The sequence below is a fragment of the Calypte anna genome, chromosome 17, assembly GCF_003957555.1.
Source record: "Calypte anna isolate BGI_N300 chromosome 17, bCalAnn1_v1.p, whole genome shotgun sequence".
Classification (NCBI taxonomy): Eukaryota; Metazoa; Chordata; class Aves; order Apodiformes; family Trochilidae; genus Calypte; species Calypte anna.
In genome coordinates, this window is record NC_044262.1 from 7,380,293 (window position 1) to 7,402,269 (window position 21,977).

The following is a 21,977-nucleotide window of genomic DNA, read 5'->3' on the forward strand; positions in this document are numbered from 1 at the left end:
TGCAAAATGGGTTCTTTCTATGATGGAGGATTCTCCCATCATCCTAAAGGAGGGGCTGTTTACTGTGCTGGAGAGGGCCTGTAAACCCTGATGGCTCAGTGGTCTTGGCAGAGACTCTGGCACTGAGCCATGCCAGATTTCCAACTAGTAGAAACATATTTGAGTGATATGAAGCTTAAAAACAAGTACAAAGCCCTTATGAGTAAAGACTGTAGAAACTGGTAACACTTAATTAAAAAAAACCTAACAGTAGATAACAGCAGAACTTTTGTTTCACCCAATAAGTGTTTGTTGTATTAAAAAATACTATGAATTAACTGAAGATTATAAAAAAAAAATTCACAGATTTTCCCCCAGTGTATTTGGAAAACTACAATATAGTCACAACCCAGGCTTCTTGTCAACTTAAAAATAAAAATCAAGAGTTCTAGAAGAAGCAAATTGTCACCTTCTAAGAAGCTGTGTGTATAGAAATCCTTTCTGCAGTACTAATAAAATGCCACCGAACTGTACCCTGCAAATTAAACCAGCAGATTCATTGGAAAGTGAGGCAGATAACCATAATAAAAAAACCAAACCAAACAACAAATTTATAGCCGGAGATGGAACTTCAAAATTAGTTCATTTAATCATATGACAATAGGCAGTTTTTATGAAGGTGTAATTTGATTTCCATATTCTCCCCAGTGTGGCATTGATCTGTGCAATGCTCCTGATACCAATTTCTGAAGCACCAGGCACTCAGATACAAATAAAGCCACGAAAGGATTACTTTCATATGTATGATGATGAAAGTGAGACAACTGGAAGATCTGCTGCCTAACAATTCATAGCACAGTGATGAAAAGGACTACTCTGCCTCATGTTAACTACATGAAAAAGGATGATAAATGGACTGCTGAGCAAACAAGGTAATGTATTTCAAAATTATTTCTTCCACGGTTGACACAGTGAACAAGATTCACCCCAACTGCACTGAAAACAAGAGACCCAAGTGTTATGAATATTTAAAACATCTAAATACACACAAACCTAGAACAACATTAGATTAGCTTAGAAAAAAAAAGTAATTTAATTTTAAAAAATAATAAAATAATACAAAAATCGAAATATTTGACACTAAAAACTGAGCTACTGAGGCAACATTTAAGTGTCTGTAAAAACACTGGATGAAACTCAAACTCCTCGACTGGCTGTTACTTCTCTCCAACCACATCTCTTGGACTCTTCCAGGTTCTGATCTTCACCTCTTACAGAAATCATCTGAGCTGATGAAGCCTTTGAGATGAGTAAGGCAACTGAACAAAAGCCTGGCTGTTAGGAATTTTATAGCTGAACCTTAGCTGCAAAGCAACGACAGCTGCAAGCATGCATCTGCATCAACCACTACATTGAAGTACAATTCTAGGCTCAGAGCTGAAGCAGCAACTGCTTCATCTCAAGTTAAATCTCTATGCCACCACTTAGACCCCTTACCAGTTTTTAAAATTTTCCATATTCTATAAAACTAGTATAATATTTAAACCCTTGAGTCATGCCATGGAAAAAAAAAATAGTAACAATCTTTGCTCTCCAGCTTCAACTTAAACCTCAAACTGTCATTTTTAAGGTGTTAGGCCCCAGCAGATTCTTTTCTGCTATTAAATTTATTGAAATGCTACTGTAATGATAGATTGCATCACTTCAAAGACTGGGAAAAGTAACGTAGGGTGAAGAGCCAGAGAAAAGCTATTGAGAGTTTACCTGAGAAGCTGTTCCAAAAATATCACACGCACACGCTTCAGTATTAGTGATTAAAGCCCTTAAACTGCTCTCCAAAGCCCACCTTTGCCATAATACCTACAAACCACTTGAGAACAATTAGCTGGCTGATGTGCTGTGAGCTTATTATCCCATTTATAAATGACTCACAACACCCTTATGCTCTGCTCCCCCATGGCTGGCTGTCTCCAACCAAAATTCAGACTGCAAGAGCTCTGCAGACTGATCTCCTCTCTGGTGCCTGAGCAAGGATCCCAGCACGGCCCTGGCTCCAGACACTCTCTTCTGACAAAGGATAACAAAAAATGTCACCACGGAGCCATCAGGGCTTAGACAACCTTTGCTCTTAAAATTTCAAATGAACTGAGGAGTTGATCTCAAGAGGTTTGGACTGTGGATGAAATACCAAGATCCATGACTGGAACATGCTGGGTAACAGGGACCAGGGAGGAGCAGAGGTTTCTGCCCCATTCTCCCCACACATCCCTAGGAGGAGCTAGGGATGAGCACTGAGGAGTCCAAGCCATGCCAGGAGTGCTTCATCCCTTCTCCTTCTCTTCCACTTCCTCCCTGGCAACCTCACAAGACTGTGCTGGAGTAAATGTGGATGGGCAGCAAGCAGGGTGGTCTGCAGCAACCACTCCATGTGCAGACACAGGACAGACACAAACTGATACCCCCAGGGCAAAGCACCAAAGAGGAGAGCCCAGAGCTCACAGCTGACCAGAGGGTATGTGCACACTTGTGAGAGGGACACGGTAGAGTACTAAAATGAGAATCATTTTGATCTCTAAGAATAGTAGACCTGAAACCTAAGAACAACAACAAAAAAAATACAGCCTTCCCTTAGGCCAAAAAAATTACCTCAATTCCAAAGAATCAAATTCTTTTTCCCTAGTATTATTTTGTTTCCACTACGAGCAACAGCACCCACCAGCTGCAGCACAAGCTCACCCAGCTCCCTGGGCTCACAGCAGCCCAGGGCACCAACTGGGAGCTCAAGGACAGAAGCCAACAGGGGACAGTCCTGGGACCTGACCCACTCTCAGACCAAAGGTGTGTCCAGGGGACAGCCCTGTACCAGGGACAGGGTGAAATAAAACAATGCAGACTGTAATCCATCCTTACAGGAATACATGGTTCACTTTCATTTTCTAATATGGCATCAGTAAAAAGACATTCTTTAGGAGAACTAATCAATGAGGACCATATTGCCTTCTGAACAGCATTACAATACTCAGAAATATTTAGTCTAAGCCAGCTTGGAAAAGCTGTGGTCAATGAGATCTTGTTTCTCAGATACTGACTTTGCCCAGTCAGATATGCATTTGCCAACAGGATTTAGCTCCTGCTATATTCGAACCATCTTTAATCCCATGAAGGCTAAAGAAAAATGTCTCTGATTTAGCTCTGGACATTTAGGAATAACTCAAATACTACAGTTAAATTTACAGCACAGTTCCCTTAGCTGTTTAGAAGACCATTGTTTTCCTTCCTTTCCCCTTAAGTTCCAGTATGTAAAATATCAGAAGAATTTAGATTTGGGAAAAAAAAAAAAAAAAAAAAGGGACATGTTATTTTTAAAGTTGTTCTTGAGAAAATTTCCACATACAAAACCATGGCATTTCTCCACTGTTTTGAGAATAATTTTCACATGTTGGCATCATCCTCAAGTGGCTGCCACAACTCTGGTATCATAAAGCAACATGTATTTTCTCTTAGCTTATCAAAACACATTTTATTTAACTGCTAAATTTGGTCTGATCCAAGTTTTTCTTCTTACTTCACAACAAACAGGAAAATGCAGGTGCTGTACTCTGATCACACACATGCATCCTAGCAGAGGAACAGGGCAGGGAAGCCACACCAGTCCTAAGCATAACGACTGCTCAGATCACATCACTGCACTCATGGCTCAGTAAGACTTTAAGTTCACACTGAAATGTTCACATTGTTCACTACTGTTCTAGAAGTCCTGTCTAGGTAGCACTGAAAAACAAATTGTTTGGCCCCTTCTTCTATGATGCTGGAACGTTGTGTCAATATACTTTGGCATATATAAAAAAAAGAATCCCTGTAATATACCATATACTGTGACATTTCCACTTCAGATCTATCATTTACATGTGAAGCACGAATCTCAAAAAGAACCAAGTAAAGCTGTAAGAAAGACTACATTTTGCCGAAGCTCTCAGACACCCACTCCATTCAGTCACACCAGCTGGAGAGGTAAGTGTCAAGATACAGCTTTATTCTTAAAGATGAACATGGAGCTGAAACTCCACAGCCTCCTCCACAGCAATAATTTTTTAAAGTGAAATCACAATGATATGTGCTCCTGATTCTTCTATGTCAGCAGCATTTCTCAGAAACCTTTTTGCACATCTGGACATCTTAAAATCCCATTTAACTTATTTTGCAATTTACGGAATCGTCCCTGCACTTCCCAGTCCAGCTGATAGGTGTCTTAGACATGACATCCATTGGAAGATCTTTTGCTCCTAGAAGTAGAGGAGTCCTTAGCTACCCTCTGTCTAGCACAAGAGGCACAAATAGCCCCCGAGAGACGCTTAAGCCCCTTCTGAAAGACACTGTTGGAGAGACTGTAAATGACACAGTTGCAGAAACTGTTGCTAATGGCAAGCCAAGTGGTCAAGAAGGACGCGACGCGGTTACTATAGACATTGGAGCTCTCCAGCAGAAAATAGATTATGTAGGGCAACCAGAGGATGTAGAAGACACTGGTGATGCGGAAAAGAACCATGGCGTAGCGCTTGTCCGGGCAGGGCTGTGCCTCCCCAGCCTCCCCATCCTGGGAGCTGAAGCGCACTCGCCTCTCGTTGATCTCCTTGGTGTGCTGCTGGCAGATGCGGAAGATGTTGAAGTAAGTGAAGCAGACGATGAAAGCTGCTGGGGCATAGAGCATCACCACGATGAAGAGAGTGAAGTAGGGATCGGTGTTCCAGGAATTGGCACACCACTGAAACACATCCCCGTGGTATCCAGGCTTTCCCCAGTGGAAGGAGGGTAAGAAGACAAGGCAGGAGTACAGCCAAATGATGAGTATGCAGATGCGAAGCCTCCATGGGGTCACCAGCGTGTTGTAGGTCAGTGGCTTGGTGATGGCAATGTATCTGTCAATGCTGATGCATGCCAGAGAGGCCATGGAGACGCTCTTCAGCACCGATACCACGTAACCAAAGATTTGGCAAACCAAGGACTCACTTAAAACAATAGGGTAGTGCAGCAGAGACAAAGAAGGCACCAGACAGCTCACACCCACCAGGAGGTCAGCATATGCCATAGTCTGGATGAAGTAGCTGGTGGTGTGGTGGTTCAGCAGAGGTGCACAGTGAAAGACAAATATCACAATAATGTTGCCCGAAATAATCAGCACCATGAGGAATACTATAATAACCACTTCCAGGAGGCAAAAATTTATGGTCTCCAAATAGCTGATGGCCAGGAGACAGAAGGGCCGGCCACTCTGGTTGCCAACTAAAGAGGAGTTCATCTTGAGCACTGCAGTGATCTCTTCACTTCATGCTCCTGCCTGCTGCCTGCAGCCACTCCAGGCAGCTGCTGTCATTGCGGCTGGTGCTGTGTGTAGCAATGTCAAAACCGGAGCTCCAGTCCCCAGGGCTGCTCCAGATGCTGCTGCTGTGCATTGTCTGCAGCACAATTCCCCTTGAAGTCCGGCTCCCCACCGCTGCTGGTGCACCGGGACCCAGCAGCAGTCATGTCAGCAACTTCACACCCGCACGGGGGAGAGGGCTGTTGTTAAAGCCCTCCTGGGTGGGCTGCCTCGCCGAGGAGGGGTGAGGGGTGGGGGCAGAGGGAGAAGGAACCTTCACCGAATCAGGACGAGAGTCCTCCCAAAGGCTGACAGGAGAGAAGGGGAAAGTGCTTTACAGAACCGCCTCTCCCCCGCGCTGCCACCTCCATCACCAGCTCTGCTTCCCCACGCCCTGCTGCCGCGCTTCCCCGCCGGCCCTCGCTCCCCCCGGTCCCCGCTGCGGCTCCTGCCCCGGCCCTTCCCCACGGCCGCGGCCTGGGGAGGATTCCCCGAAATTCCTGCGGCCGGGCGGAGGGATGCGCGGCGGGGAGGGGGGTCCAGCCCTTCTCTCCTGGCTCCATTTTGCTCGGCGCTTTTGTTCGCCGCCTCTCCCGGCCCGCACCGCACCGACCCGGCCCCCGCCGCCGCCCCCCGCCCGGCCCCGCCACCCCGGTCCCTACCTGCCGCCGGGAACAAAAGCCCGGGAGCATCCTCGGCCGAGCACCGGCACCGGCGGCGTGTGCTCCGGCCGCGGCGATGCGGAGCCGGGGGGAGGGGACGGCGGGGGAAGGGGAGGGAGGCGGGCAGGAGCGCGGGGGAGGGCGCGGCGCCGGCGGGGACCCGGCGGGGAGCGGGGCCGCAGCCCCCCGGCCGCTCCCCCGGCCCGCCCCAGCGCCGGGGGTGGGGAAGGGGAGAGCCGGGCAGCACCGGCCCGCCCCGTCCCGCCGGCCGCAGCCTGGGAAATGCGGGTTTCCACCCAAAGCGGGCTCGGCGGGGCCGATTTCACCATCGGCCGATGGCGGGGGTTGCCTCACCCGGCGCGACCCCGCAGCCGCTGGGCAGACGGGCGGGGCCCCGCGCTCCGCAGCGGAGAGGGCTCATCCCTCCCACCGCCCGGTCCTGCAGACAGACAGACAGGCAGACAGACACCCACCGCCCGGTCCCGCAGACAGAGAGACACACACCCACCGCCCGGTCCTTCAGACTGACACACACCCCGCAGACACACAGACACGCACCCACAATCCGGTCCTGCAGACAGACAGACACCCACTGCACAGCTCTGCTCCTCCTCTCAGCACCAATCCGCGCGGGAGATGACAACCGTCCAAGCAAGGACGTGAATTCCGACGTTTAGTTGCAATTTAAGGATTTTCCATCTGAGCCCTTTTGGGGAAATACCCTGGAATAAACGTGTTCTTTCCTAGGTGTAATAATTTGTGTTGCCTTAGGTGACACTTGAAACCAAAGGCAAAGCTGAGGACAGTGTCCCATCAGTGATTCAGGTGATGCTCCAGGTCAGGAACCACCACCTGACTATGTATACACAAAGCCCAAAAGGCACCGTGATCTCTGACAGTCCCTGAGACACTGACACCAAACTAGAGAATACAGAAAACCCAACAACATCGTGAAGAGCAAACACTCAAGAGATTGAGCTTCTACTCTCACCATCAGCTAATATCATGCATATTTAACGAGAAAAACCTCTTCAATGAAAATAAGGTGAAGATGTCATAACAGAATACTCAGATGGAAGTTTGTTCTCTGATTTGGCTACCAGGCTGCTCTCCTGCCATGGCTTAGGTCAGGCCCATTGCTAAGGGAACTGAACTCATCAAACCAGTAAGAGACTGGAGTGACACTCCTCAGCAATTAAAATCCCTTTATCAAAAATGAAAGTGTGCAACTGGCATCCGTACAAGCAGAAGTCCACACACAGACTTCAATGGACACCAACAAACCCAAGGTTTGGGATAACCTGAGCTAAACCTCTGTTATTCTTCAGGATGCCTAATGGCAAATAAATTGCAGCCAAAGGGAGAGATCTCAAAGCAATCATTCTGCAATACTCAGGATTTTATCTGATGTGTAAGTAGAACGAAAACATTTCTCGCTACACTTGTGTTGGTCAAAAATCTACACAGAGCAACAACTTGACTTGGCAGGGTTTTAGTTACTTGTGTAAAAGCCTGAAAACAAAACTTTTTCCTGTACTATCTTTAGCAAAAAAAGATCCCTTCTCTATTGTCCTTCATCTTTGTTGTAATTCATGGCATTTCTACTCATGGCAATTGAAGTACTAAAACTGTAGCTAGGAAACATAAACTTTGAATTAAATTTAGGCAAGTATATTGTGGTTAGACAAAAAAGAATCTCTGATTGAATTACTGCTGGAGAAATGATCTCCTATCTTTCCAAAGCAGAGAATGATTTACATACCAATTGATTCAAACAGTATTTCTAGATCCTTAGGCATGAGTAGATACATTATAAACATCCTAAAGAAAACAACATACATTGAGCTCTAAATATATCTCAGATGTATAAAACCAAAAACTATTAATGGAAAACATGATGCTGACCAAAACAGCATCTGGTTTTTGAAATTCCAAAACAAAAGATGCACCACCTAAAACTCTGTGTTTAGATTTATATTATGGGTACGAGCTTAGTGCCTATACAGCTGAGAGGTGTTTCTGTAGGAGAGACAGAGCTGGTTTTCCCTTTAACTGACATTCTATTGTTTCTCCAAAGCTGAGAGTAGTAATTCTACTCCAACTTGCTCCTGCTTGCTCAAAGCACCCAAGCCCAAAACAGCATATTTCAAGTGAATTCTCCCAAGCATCCCTGCACCAGAAGCCAGACCAAAGGGTATAAACAAAGGGTATAAATTGCAACTGGAAGGTAACTGGGCTGGAGATACTCCTGTGGGCTCCCCCAGCTCTCTCATTAAGTGCACAACCAGCCCACTGAGAAGAACCACTTCCAAATGAAATTGAAATGTGTGGTTCAGGTGGCTGAGGGCTCTGAGAGACTGGAAATATTTGTGTTGCAGAGACTTCTTCCACCCTGTACCTGACACAATGCAACCTCAATTGTAAGGCTCTTAAAAGGTATTCAAGAAATCATTCAAAGTTACAATGAGAACTCCTGGGAAAACTACTGCTTATAAAAGATAATTAAACTTTTATCACCATGTGATCAAAACTAATCAAACAAGGGATCTAGAGGTTCATGCACGCTGACAGCAAGACTACATCATACTTCTTATACTGAAATCCACAGATGTGTATTAGGTTTCATTTCAGTTGATCATAAACAATTGTGGCCCTTTTTACTCCTGAAAATTAAATGTACTCTTCTTAATTCATATGAACATATGGAAATGTGATTGCTATACAAGTGGAAAATAAATGTTAGCCACCCACAGCTGAAGTACTGTCACATTTCATGCCATGATGAAGCAACACATTCAGTCAAATAATGTTAGTGACATTTTAATCTATTTCTTCTTTAGAAATTAGTATCATTTGCATCAAGACAGATGAGTATATTTGGTGGAACTTCTGTGTACTGCAATCCTCTGCTCATGAAGACAAAAAAGTGGGAAGATGAGAAACTGGGTAGCAGGAGTCCTGCTATGAGAAACTCTGGAACAAATTCATCTCTTACCAGGCCTAGAATTCCTACCAGAAATGGTGACCTCAGGGTAACATTCCAGGATACTCCTCCTGCCACTGGATTTTTTATTATTATTATTTTTTTATTTGTGCCACAAGATGTCCCTCTCACGTCGTAATTTTCTTAATATAGTGTATTTATCTGGTACAACAATTCATGGGTTTTTCCTTTTGACATTATGTCCTCCCACACAGACCTATATCTAAAAGCCTTTATTTTCTCCTCAATACTGTAAATGTCAAGTTCTTAAAATTTGGTATTATGAAGTACTTCTCCACTGAGAGTTCACTGCTGATCTCAGAGATTCAGCAGCTGTGTAAGTCTTTTCTAAAAACTTTGTCTGAAAAGTGGCTATTTTGATTTGTATTACAATTTATTTATTTATTTTAGCCTGTTGTGGCTCACTTTACAAATTTTCTACTTAAAAATACTTTCCATTCACCTTTGACTGTTGAGCACATGAAGCATTTTTCCTGCAGGTCTACATTAATGCCCAGAGAGGGTGCCCATGGCTCTCCTACCTTACAGTGGCTGGAAGCCTGATGATTAACAGCCATAACCTTCATTGCCAAAGTCCTACCAGGAACAGATGCCTCTCAAAGGGATTGTCTAGATCATTTTACCTACAGTTTGCTTTCTAGCCCCAGTAGGGACATGACCTTAATTCACTGGGCTGGCTTGCATCCACACTCCCCACCACGAGCATGGCAATCTGGAGTTGCTAAAGGCTTTATTACTGCACACAGATGGTGTGCAAATTCACAAAAATCATTTGTGGAAGCACCACAATGGTGAAACGTAGACATGACTGTAATAACAAAAGCACAGAGTACAAAAAACAAGCTAGAGAGTTTATCAAAGAAATAAGGAGTAAATAATTAATACAATCTGTCAGGATGACTGGAACACAATGAGCACACCTTGAGGCACAGTTTCAACGCCATTTTTAAATCAGATTCAAGAAAAGACCTAGACACAGCCTTCACTGGTAGAATTCAACAGAAGATATTTCCTTTTCAATCATTCTGTAGCCACACATCACCAGTAAATAAAAAACTATACTTGCAGAAAAAAAAAAATAAAATGCTGAGGACCAGGGCCCAGAACTGTACAGGAAAGCAAACTCAAGAAACACTGAGGGGGCTCCTGCATACAACACCCTGAGCACATGGGGAAAAAAATCCCTGAATGAGACCAGGAGCTTTTGAAGCAGCTGTCAACACAGATCCTTATTAATTTGGGACTGTGCTGCCACATGGGGTCAGGAAAAGCCTGACAGAAATCAAATGTAGCTATAGGAATAGAGGTCAACATGAAGAGAGAGGGGTCACTGGATTATGAATACTCAGACAGGCTTACTGCACCTCCAGCTCACACTGAAGAGCAAAGGTTTTCCATCAACTCCTTGTGCTCCCACACTACACAACAATGGAGACCCCATTTTCAGTGCAGGGTAACACAAACAAATTTCTTGCTTGCCAGAGCAGAATCTGTATTCATGACATGCAAAACATGTCATGAAAAAAAGCATGCAAGGAGAGTAAAGCAATGTATTATAAGGGACTCCTGCCTTCATAATTAACAATATCTGCTCCTGTGCATTGCTGCATATTGACTGTAACTGAGCTGCTATTTTCAGAGCAGTAAGAATTAGTCATATTAGAATTCCAAAGTTATCAAATAATCCATGAAAGGCATGAAAATAGAAAATGAAAGCCAAAGGGCAGTCCAGCACTTCTGTACTGACAGCACATGGAGTGGGCATGCAAACATTATCTTCCTAAGTCCTGAATTCATGTCTCCATCAGCCTCTCCAGCAATTTTGCATCCTTTGCCTGTTCTTATCTTTAGTACTTCCACAGAGCATTTCCACTGATAACCTTCTGTGAAACCTTACCCTTCTCCTACTGCAGACAGAAGAAATCCCAGCTCCACTGTCAACCAACCAGACACTTCTGCTCTCAAAGCACCAACCTGTGTCCACCCCACAGAAAGTCTCAGCCCATTTTCAGATTTAAGGCACAATAAACACAGCCACAGCACTGGTCCAACAGGACTTTGAGATTAAAGGAGACTTTTCTTTCACTTGAGCTGGTTATTGTGGCATGCTGGTAGAGTATTACAGCCTTCATTTGACTAAAGCAGAGCCTGAAAACATTCTCATTTTCTTTTATTGTTTAATTTCTAAGTTTCTCCACTGAATAGCCACTGCAGGCACAGCCAGCCCTTCTGCTGCAGAACCCAGTGCTGGATCAGCCTACTCCTACTCCTGCTCTCCCTTTCCCTTGGACTCTGGAGACACTTCCAACACATTAGCTGCAGGTTATTTCCTGTGTCTCTGCCAAATGCAAATGAGTGGAAAGGTTTAACAGATTTAAAAATGAAATGTTACACCATTCCTTTCTAGCTCACAAAGATAGTAGCAGTACATGTCACCAACTGTGCCATAGGGACATCATCTTTTCCATTCTGATACCAAAACATTAAAACAGAGAAACAAGTGATGCTGTCAGCTACTCACCAGGCAATTAAAATAAACCACCAGGATAACTGTGGCACATCCCTTCCCAGAGCAATCAACTTCCACATTATTTGTATTCCTTTTTTCACTATAAAATCCAAGTTATAACTCCACAATGCATGTACCAATATTAAGGAATTCAGATCAAGTTTCTTCTATATTCAGTAAGTATGTGAAAGTAATTATGGCAGAACATTTTTAGCAAATCTAACATGATTCATTCAGATCACGTAGGATCCTTCCTGCCTTATTCCAGCAGAAAGAGTTTAATTTCAGAAGCCCTCCTGCCCTCAGAATAAGATCTTTAATTGCTTCTCATGAATCTGTGCCATCAGAACACAGATATACAAAGGATGGTTCAGTTGTTTTGCCTTTTTAGCTGGTGAATAATTAATTTCTGTTACATTTGTACTATAGTTGCATCATTAATAATTTGATATAGACCTTCTAAGCTTGCATGTTTGATGAAAGCAGTAATATACACTGTACATATACAGATAATGCTTAAATCTGAATAAACACATTGCTTTTCTGGATAAGGAAGTGACATTATTTTGTTTTGTGATCCATTTATTACTCTAGAGCTTTGCAAAACACCAAATTATGTCTGTATATACAATTCCACTTTCTTTTTTTATGTTACTGAGACCAGCATTCAAAATGAGAAGTTGAGAAACTGCTGTCTAGTGCAAAAATGTCCAAAGTCTTCAGTTTTCTCTATCAAAAAAAGGCTGCAGTTTCAACTTGTGTTGGATTTTCATTTTGCATTGGATCAGCTCAATACAATATGGCAAAATTCAGCTTTCATTTAGGAAAGCCAAACAGGCAAAGGAAATGAGCTCCCTAAATTATGAAAGCATTTAATAGAATAACTCTCGACAAACTAACTCACAGCTCATCTGAGTGAAAAAGAAGTAGGACTATTAAATAGAAAGCACTCTAAGCCACAGCCAGCACTGCAGAATAAGTTTTTTTGTTGGAGGGCAGAGTGCTTTATCCCCAATAGCTGGCACATGATACCCAGATACATTCATGAACCTTTGAGAAGGAGGGGACACACTTGGAAGTCTCTGTATTTCTACTCCTTAAGATATGAGGGGAAAAAAGATGAAAGAAATCACTCTACCTTGGTGATGAGGATTCTGTACTTCTCCACCAGGTGATCATTGTTGTGACACCCTGCCAGCAGCTGCCACACTTCTCCTCTCAGGGCCTCGGGGACCCCACTTCTCACCAGCGCCGACAGCGTCTTGGGCCTGACGCTCAAGTTGAGGTGCCTGGGGGTGGAAGGCATTGTTATTGTCACCCAGACACAACCAGCTGAGTACAGGAGAAACAGCTGGGGTGTAACATCAAACTGGTCAGATGACAGGAATCCCAGGACAACCCCTTTGATGCCAAAAGGAGTGAAAAGTGATGGAAAAAACAAACCAACCAGATTAGAGAAGCGCTTCCAAACAGTTTTCTTGATTCCTATTAAATTTAAATATTATATAAATATATACAAAAGACTCAGCAAACCAAACCACTTTGACCTGGAGGACAGGTAACAGGCTGTCTAAGATTCCAAGCTCAAACAATGCCCAAATGAGAAGTAGTTTGCAGAAGCACACACTGCTCTCTCAACTTCCCACTCCCGTGCAGGCAGATAACCTTCTGGGGGAGAGCAGGCAGGCAAACACAGCTATAAAAAACCTCACATGGTTATCTAACAACATCCATGCTTTTAAGCAGCTTCCACTCCACAAGCTAGTCCCATCTAAACAGTTTATTTCAAGTGAGACTGGTGGCAGCTCATAAATTACAGCACTGGAAGTTGTAAAAACTAAACCTATGTGTAATTTATGTGCTAAAGAAAGTTAGGCTGAACAGCCCATTCATGGCTTATACATAAAAAAAAAGAAAGAGGCCTTAAATTTAAGAAATTACAATTTTTCTGCAGTTACTAGAAATTCCAGGTAAAATGATTAAGAGGAGTGATAAACAAAGCCAGGCAAAAAAATGAACTATATCTATCTACTTATATACCATCTCTTTATAGAGCATTATGTTTTAAATCTATAGAAGTATTAATATATTTCTACAAAATACTTGTGATATACAAAATATTAAAATTCTTTTTAACACCTTTAGAACTGCTTTTCCTTAATCTTGGATCAGAGTAAGTACAACAGTAATTCCAGTGGATACAGCCATAAACTGTAAGGCTGCAGACCTAAAGGCCTCACTACCAGATTCTCACAAGGTATTTGGAAAGGAGAAAATTGTGACTCAGCCATCACAAAATGTAAGCCAAATATTCTTTAGAATTCACAGAACACCAATGCACATTTAATTACTATACAAATCTAATTTCAGGATTCTAAAAACTAGCATGAAACTACCTGAACTCTGATTTTTATGACTTTCAATCCTCTTACATTAAAAGCTCAAGGATCATTACTTCCAAATACTCATTTTCAGTTAAGAAGGAAAGCCCTTTAACACATATTAAAGTTGTTGCCAGCATTAGCACAGAAGCATTTCATATCCTCTTAGTGCTGCCAAAACATTTTCAATGGGAGTCAGGTGGCTTAATTATCTTTGAGCCCTTGGAAGAATTACAGGAATATTCAAATTGAAAGAAACTTTCTCACAGCAGCAGATGCATGGAGCTCATCTGCTAAAGATGTTTCTGCAAGTCCAGGAATGGGAGGGAAAAGGGTTCACATGTCATTTTACCACAGCCTTCTCTTTCCTAGGACTGTGCCCATTTCTGATGTCTGCTTTCTTACTAAATTAGTGCAAAACCAACTGGAAGGAGAAGTACTTATTCAAATAAGTACTAAGTAATTGCAGAAAATAAAACATAATGACTCGAGTTGTGCCTGAAATCCCCATTTGTGAGAAAAAATTTTAATGCTGAATTTTGCAATAATCAACACCACTTTTTTAGAACTGCACAGGCTATTTCAAAATGAATAGAATATCCTTCATGGAAGGAGGACAGGTGTTGCATTAGCAACTTGACTGTCAAGAAACATTTCTTGTAAATTGGCACTTTCTAGGAAAAAAACAGAAGAGCTTATGTACTTCCTTCTTGGCAGGCTCTGGAGCCATCTTCCTTTAGATAAGGGAGGAAAAGAGTTTTTGCTACCCAAGTCCAAATCTCCCATATTCTTAAGCTGCAGTTACTAAGATATAACAGCTGCAAGAAAAATTGGCTGTGAACTACATCAGAATTACAGAGAGGAATGGAACTGCAAAATAAAGACAAAGGAAAAGCTCCATTAAATTACTTAATTTAGGGTTTTCTTTAACAGCATCCCAGTGAAACTTAAGAGGTATGTAACCTACTCATTGTAAGAAAGAAGCACCTGAAGATACAGAATAAGTGAATTTCCATATAGTATTTATTCATGCATTAAAAATGAAAATACTTAAAACACCTTCTGAAGAAATCAGGAACCAAGGAAGAGAACAAGGGGTGCTGTGGGGTTGAAAGAGGACTAAATCCATACTAATCTCATCTCCACTGGCTTCTGGAAATAACAAAAACTGAGAAGAAGGAGCAAACAGACTGAGAATATTCAGAATTGTGTTTTTCAGAATATGATTTTGCCACTTACCATTTGGACAGCAGCTCTCCCCATGTCTCAAGAATTTTTTCTGCACACTCTTTGGAAACATCTCCAGAACCACTTAAGAGAGGTTCATCATTATCTGCCAACAGAACAGGGGAGATGCTGTGAGCTCAACAGCCATTACTACCTGTACAGATTTAAATGTTGCCCTCCCTTCTGCAGCAGTGTGTGGCAACAAGAACTCTTCCATGGTGCAGTACTTGTGTGCACAACACTGAGAGCTGTAAGGCCAGATGTTTATACACTCAAAACGAGTCCATATTTTGGTTTAAGGTCATTTTCAAAAAGAAAAAAAAGAATATCTTGAAAATACATTATGTTTCAAGCTGGTCAGGTCCTGGTACAGTTTTATGTATTGCATATGTCTATATAGGCTTGCTTTTATTTTCAAATAATATCAGCTTCTCATTTTTACTCTCAAATCTGTAAACAGCTGCTCAGGGAGGGGCAGAAGCTACAAGACAGTCCCCAGATTTTTTAGCAGTCTCTTTTCACATTGTTCCAAATATATCACATGGGAGGCTTTGTGGGGCCTGGGCTGAGAAAAGCACAGACACAGAAGTGTCAGACAAAGGAGAGGCTGATTCAGGAATGTAGGGGTACTGGTTATCAAACACACAGAGCACTAAGGCAAGAAAAAAAAACAAAGCCTCAGTAGGTCAGATTCAACATGTTTCATAACCATGTTGTCTACTGACTGCCTGTTCTCTCCAAGTATACAAAGCATACAATCCACTTCTTACCTTCCTCCTCATCATCCTCTGGAGGAGAAGGAATCATTGAGCCCTGTGACCCAGACTGGGGCAGACGAAGAGAGGGACTTGCTGTAGTTTTTCTTCTCTCCCTTTCCGATTCGCTTTCTAGGCACACAACTTCATACAAAGTGTCTGAATTGTTCTTTCTGTCCTTTTGCTTTATCTAGGAAAAATGAAGTTTCATTTGACCAAGAAACAATATACAAATACCCAGCTTACTTCACAAGGCTCTGCCTTCTCTTTCTGGAACAGGAGAGCTGAGAAACAATTTAATCACAGGACACAGCAAGGAATGTTCAACCTTTGCAGCACACACAATGCCTCGAGCAGGCCTGGAGTGTTTCTGTCCCTGATGCCCTAAACAAGCTGTGAGCACCCTGCATCCAGGGGATAAATACCCAAGGGATATCAATACAGAGAGAGCAGACCTGTCACTGGGCTCTGCCATGCACAGGGAGCTCAGCTTTTCAGCCATAAATGGACTGGACACAAAATGTAGATTTTTAAAGCTGTCAATGCATCTGCCCAACAAATGGTCGATGAGAGGTCTAAGAATAAGGAAGCAACTCTGCCTTTATTTAATGAGCACCTGAAAATTAGAAACAAAACCTTTAAAACTGCATCTGATTGCTTTCCTTAACTTTCTGAGGGCCCTGATGGTGGCAAAATGAAAGTTTTAATAAAAATCATTCATATTTACTTTCCCACCATGGTAACTGTCTCTAGTAACGCTTCCAAGTCATGGATCTGAGTTTAATTTGCTGCAGAAACACAAAGTGCTGAGTCCCAAAGTCTATTATGTGCCTCTGTTTTCTCCTTAATTTTCAATGCTGACACCTTCCTTAACTTCACTGAGCTTTTTTAATGTGAAGTGGTTGTAAAATTTTAATACAGTCTAAGGATTTAGTACTTTATTTTCATAAACGAATAAGAGTAGAGAGTAGAAAAGGAACGGTGAAGAAAAGAGGGAAATAAAATTTATAATTATATTCTCTACTAAGCTCCCAGTGATTAATCTTATCCTTTGGAGCATTAAAAATGAAGAGAAATGCATCAAAACTAAAAATTACTAAATCACTAGAAGTAATCTGTGCAAATAAAATCCCTCTCCTTTCACCATTTCCGAATAAAGAAACACTGCCAAAGTAAGATAAGCCAATTCTCCACAGCTGTATTTTTAATAGGCTAATCATGACTCCATAGAAACAAGTTTCCCTTCCAGGCTTATCAGGCAGTACATTCTATATTTGTTGCTTCCACTATGAATTTTGATAATCTTCCATTAGTAAACACTAGAAGTTGGATAACCTGACAGTGCCTGTTGAAAAAGAGAATTAGCTAAGTCACAATGCCTGTGAATTTGGTGAGACAAAAGATACAGAATTAGCTAAGTCAGATAAGCTTCCTTCACACTGCCAAACAGAAAAGGCACTTTTGGAGGCTGTAGAATATTTATAGCCCAACAGCCATCATTGTTCAACATCTCCATGCTTCACCTCAAAACTACCCTAAGTGCAAAGACTGATCTCTTCTATGAAGAATTTTTCCACCTTAAATTCTGAAAGAAATTCTGAGTGAAAGTTTGCAAAATGTTTACTCATAAAAAAACAGGACACACACAAAAACCAATCCTTAGCCAACCTCATCTTTGTTACTACCCAGATGCCATTATTTGCTAGCACCTTAACACAAGTGCCAAGAGAATTAAAACCTTTTGTTTTATTCAAAACTTCTCTAAAAAAAAACACCTATCAAGAACTCAGGACTCCAACCCTGGTTTTTTGGACTGCACTCAGAGGTAGTAAACCTTGAGAGCATACATATGTCCACATTGTTATCTGTTTCTATGTATTTCCATTTCTTTAAGCAGGACTTTCATTTCAGAACAGCAATTTCTAAAGTAGGAGAAGAGCAGCTACTTGCAGTGCATCATCTCTTTAGTGACTTGGACCTTCAGCTTTCCAGCCTTATTTTGAGACCAAGTTATTGCCTTGTACTGGTATTACGAATATTTTGGACAGAAATAATCCTTTCCTTTTTAGTAGATAGGGTGAAGAAGTTAGTTGGAAAAACCCAGTAAAAGCTCTTAACAAGTTCTAGGCATTTTTTTGTGGTTGCTTAGATTTTTTTCCCCCTAGGGGAAACTTAGGGTGTGCAAAAATCTCTACTTCCAGTGCCAACAGGCACTAATAACTGCAATTCATCTTTACCTCCAATGCACTTTTATTTATCCAGCATCATACCATAAAACCACCTCTCAAGTCTCAAAACAATATAATTGACCATATCACAGTTATGTTTGAAAAACAACCTTGCCAAATCACACATTAAGTGTAGATCTTTGTTTTGTTTTAAGCATTACCTGTTTTAATTTTAGGAAAAAGTTTTCAGTAGAGCTACGTTTGCTGAAGGGCCAGAACAACCTCTCATTGGGTGAACAAACTCTGACTTTAGTCTCCAGAATGAATCGAACAGGTTCCTGAACCTCAGTTATCACCAAATCCACAGCAGTAGTCATGAACAATACTTTATCTAAAGAGAAAAAACCAAAGTGATAATACTTAAAGAAATAATTCAAACAAAACACTCCCAGTAACATGGAAGAAGAAAAGGAATTTTGAATTTTTTTGTAGAATTCACTCTTTTCCCTGCTTTAACATCTCAATTTTCAAAACAGGAGGATGACAATGTACTCACTATTCCCTAGATAGTAGAAACATAGAGTCTTTAATAAGGTATCTTTTTGGCTTGAAGAAAATAAAAGTTTGCTCTTCCAGCTTCCACTGGAATGTATAAAAAAAATCTTCATTAAACATTCTACTGTATTCTTACTTATCTCTATACTTAACTCCACAGTAAAGATCTCTTGCCAGTCCCACCTTATCAGAGACAACATTTAAGATCATCTCAGCTGTGAGATGCAGAAAACTGACAATCCAGCACAATGCTCCAAAAAGAGGCAACAGGACTTGATGACCTATGAGGTCTCTCCTGGTAATAAATGATAAATTGTGTCCTTTGGGAAGGATGGCATTCAATCTAACAGCAGACTGTGCCCAGGAGCTGACTTTTATGACTTTGTACAGTCAGTTCCCATTAACTTCCCCAATCTTTGGCATGCAACTGTGACAAAAGATTGAAAAGATGATAAATTCAGCTGACATCTTAAAAGGAGTAATGACAGATCTGTCTGAGGACTCAAGAGAGCAATGCAGCATCAGCTACTTTCTGATTACAGTGGGAGTGCTTTAATTTCATTTTCACAGGTACAGTAATCCTTCTTTTATAAAAAATCTGGATTCAGAAAAATCTGAATAGATCACAGAGGTAAGCAAAGAAGAAATGTGCAATAGTAATTTAATGTAATTCTCAGTGGGATTCTTAAGAAGCTTTTATGATGCACCAGGCATCTCCATCCTGTCCCCACACCTGTACAGCCTCCTACTGGGATACAGTTATTCTTACAAGGTGTTACAACTGAACATAGTTTCTTCTAGCCTTCTGTTTTGTTTAGATTTTTGTATTACATCTGGTATCCCAATTTCTGAGAATATATTACATACTATAAAGAAAGTTGTTCTGTGGGATTCATCTTAAAGAAAAGAGAATTGACACAATGCTTGTTCTGTAAGTCATTTGCCCTGGCTAGGGACAACATCTGGCACAATTTTCATACCTTTTGGTGTTTCTTCATTTACAAATTGGAAGTGTGGAGATTTTTGATTCCAGCTCCCAGTGATCACATATGATTTCCCATCAGAACTTTTACCCATGGACTCCTGGAAACAAGGTAAATGTACAGATAAAGCTCCCACTAATTCTCAGTGTTATATTTGAAGTTGCTTAGTCCTTGATTTTTACAGTGATAACTATGCTGTAAAACTTCTGATCTTCAGATCACATCTCTTTAGTATTCAACACTTCCAAAAATAAGGCTCCATGCTTAGTCTTCCAGGCCCCTAAGCAAAGACAGCCATGGCTGCAAACTTGGGCAACAACCCTAACAGCACAGACTGCAGCACCAATCCCAGCAAGTGGGCATGAGCATGGAGCCTTTTCTGTCTGAGATCACACACAATCATCATAAAAATCATTACTGAATTTTGTTAATAAAAGATCCTTACCAAATCTAAAAGGTGCATGTCACCACTCCGAACATCTTTCCCACGGCTAAGGAGAAGACCAAAACATCTGCAAAGCCAGACAAAAAATTAAAACTGCAAAATTTAGACATTTATAAACAAACCAGTAACATTTCTTATCTAAATATTCCCTGTCACACATCACAAGCAGCCCATGAATCCAATAACAAATGTCAACAAAGCTTGGCATTTGAAGCAGCATCAAGCATGTTAAGCAGAACAATGTCAAGCCAATATTACAAATGTCAAGCATATTTCCAGTATGATTTTGCCCTGCCTACAGTAGCCTGGAAAGTTGTTCAATTATCCTTGTTTGCAAGAACAGTGTAAACCAGACTGCTAACAAGGGTTCCCTATCCTGCAGGACAACTTGGCCTGCATTCTTCTTTCCTTCTTTTGATTTTAAGATATATTTGCATAGAGTTTACCCTTTGATACAGACAAGAATCAGGAAATTCCAGATGAAGTGCAAGGACTTGTCGTTGTATCCTTTCATTTTGCAAATACTTTTGGCCTGCACAGGTATATTCCACTTCATCTTCTGCTTTACCACCCTGTCCTGCATTTCATTCTGTGCTGCAAAGGCTGGCAGTAGTTGTCTCTTTTGTCTGCAGTAGGAGCAGCACTATACTCAGTAGTCAAAACCCACCAGTTTATTTCTAAGCAGGGAAAAATTTGAAGTCTGAGTTCTGCCCTTCCCTACACAGATGCTTCATATTCTCGAATTCCAGACTGTGGCTGATCCAAAGCATTCTGCAGCAATACTCTCAGATGCAACAGAGATGAAAGGAAAGCAAATATTTGAAATAACTCAGTCACTGATTATAGCCTGAGCATTTAAGAAGAACTGGACACTTATAATAAAAGCAGTATGTTTTGAAAAGAAGCTACTGAAATGGGGATTTAGAGGAGATGCAGCCACTGATTCCACACCCAAATCTGTGCAGGGTTTCCCTGCTAAATAATCTATGAAATTACCTCTCAATAGCAAGTTCTTTATTAGTTGTCTGTTGGACGTAAATCACGATCTTCTTATCGATCCCTTGGCGGAGTTTAAAGCATTGCCTGTCCTTGTCTTTGGGCACTGCACTGTTATTTAGCAGGAAAGGGAAAAAAAACTCAGAGCATCATTTATCTGCATTTCTTGCATGTACCAAAACCAGCATCAGACACTTGGTGAAGCTTGCTTCTCACACAAAAGCACTCAAGACCTCTCTTCCTTGCACACTGCAATCAGTAACATGAAAGAAATGGCAAGAGCATTAGGTCATGTTATTTTATCATCATTAGGTGAAAACCAAGGACAATTTTCTAAAGAAAAACTGGTTTTATACTACATGACTCTGTGCTGTGAGACTTCCAGCAGCATTTACAGAAAGTTTCTAAATACAGATTCACTATATAACACTCAAGTACTATCTGCTACACAAGTACTTATAAGAAACTGCAGATCACTTTCTTCCACAAGGGAAGTGACTGCTGGGACACACAATCAGCCAACAAGCCAAAAGAGTGCACCAATCTTTAGACCATTTCATATACAGTTCAACAAAAAAGGTGAGATAGTCGAGGGTCATCACTGTTTTACTTCCCAAAAGATGTTTATGTCTGGGATCCATTAAAACTAGAACTGGAAACTTTCAAAAAGGGAATTTAGGGACCACCTTAGACTCACACTCTCTATTCACTCCCTTTCCAACAGAACCAGATGCATAGGAATGAAGAATCTATACCTGAAATAACCTTTCCCATCATCTTCTTTGATTTCCAGTGACACAGAGAAGGTGAAAATATCACTGTCTGGAGTCTGTGGGGTGGCAATGGCTGAGAGTGGGGTTTGTTTGGCAGACCGACGGAAGGCAGTGGCAAAGCTGTACAGTATTCGGCTCACCTGTGTTTGGATGGCACCAAAGAAGCATCAGAAAGCTACAGCCA

General features: G+C 41.6%; 2 protein-coding genes across 4 annotated transcripts in view; both read right to left on the minus strand.

Moving 5' to 3' along the window:
* The window catches only part of RABGAP1 (RAB GTPase activating protein 1), a 56,814-nt gene that overhangs the window by 20,452 nt on the left and 14,385 nt on the right, over positions 1-21,977 (minus strand). For all 3 annotated transcript variants that reach the window (XM_030461207.1, XM_030461209.1, XM_030461208.1), the window contains 8 exons: positions 21,776-21,933; positions 21,021-21,131; positions 20,025-20,091; positions 19,577-19,679; positions 18,263-18,432; positions 15,889-16,063; positions 15,131-15,224; positions 12,649-12,799 (listed from right to left, as the gene is read on the minus strand). In XM_030461207.1, coding sequence (XP_030317067.1) covers positions 12,649-12,799; positions 15,131-15,224; positions 15,889-16,063; positions 18,263-18,432; positions 19,577-19,679; positions 20,025-20,091; positions 21,021-21,131; positions 21,776-21,933 — 1,029 coding nt within the window. The remainder of the gene's footprint in view (positions 1-12,648; positions 12,800-15,130; positions 15,225-15,888; positions 16,064-18,262; positions 18,433-19,576; positions 19,680-20,024; positions 20,092-21,020; positions 21,132-21,775; positions 21,934-21,977) is intronic.
* On the minus strand, positions 4,089-6,087 carry GPR21 (G protein-coupled receptor 21). Its single transcript, XM_030461210.1, has 2 exons — positions 5,998-6,087; positions 4,089-5,643 (listed from the first exon to the last, which is right to left on the minus strand). The coding sequence occupies exon 2, from the start codon at positions 5,273-5,275 to the stop codon at positions 4,229-4,231; it is 1,047 nt and encodes a 348-aa protein (XP_030317070.1). The 5' UTR covers positions 5,276-5,643; positions 5,998-6,087; the 3' UTR covers positions 4,089-4,228.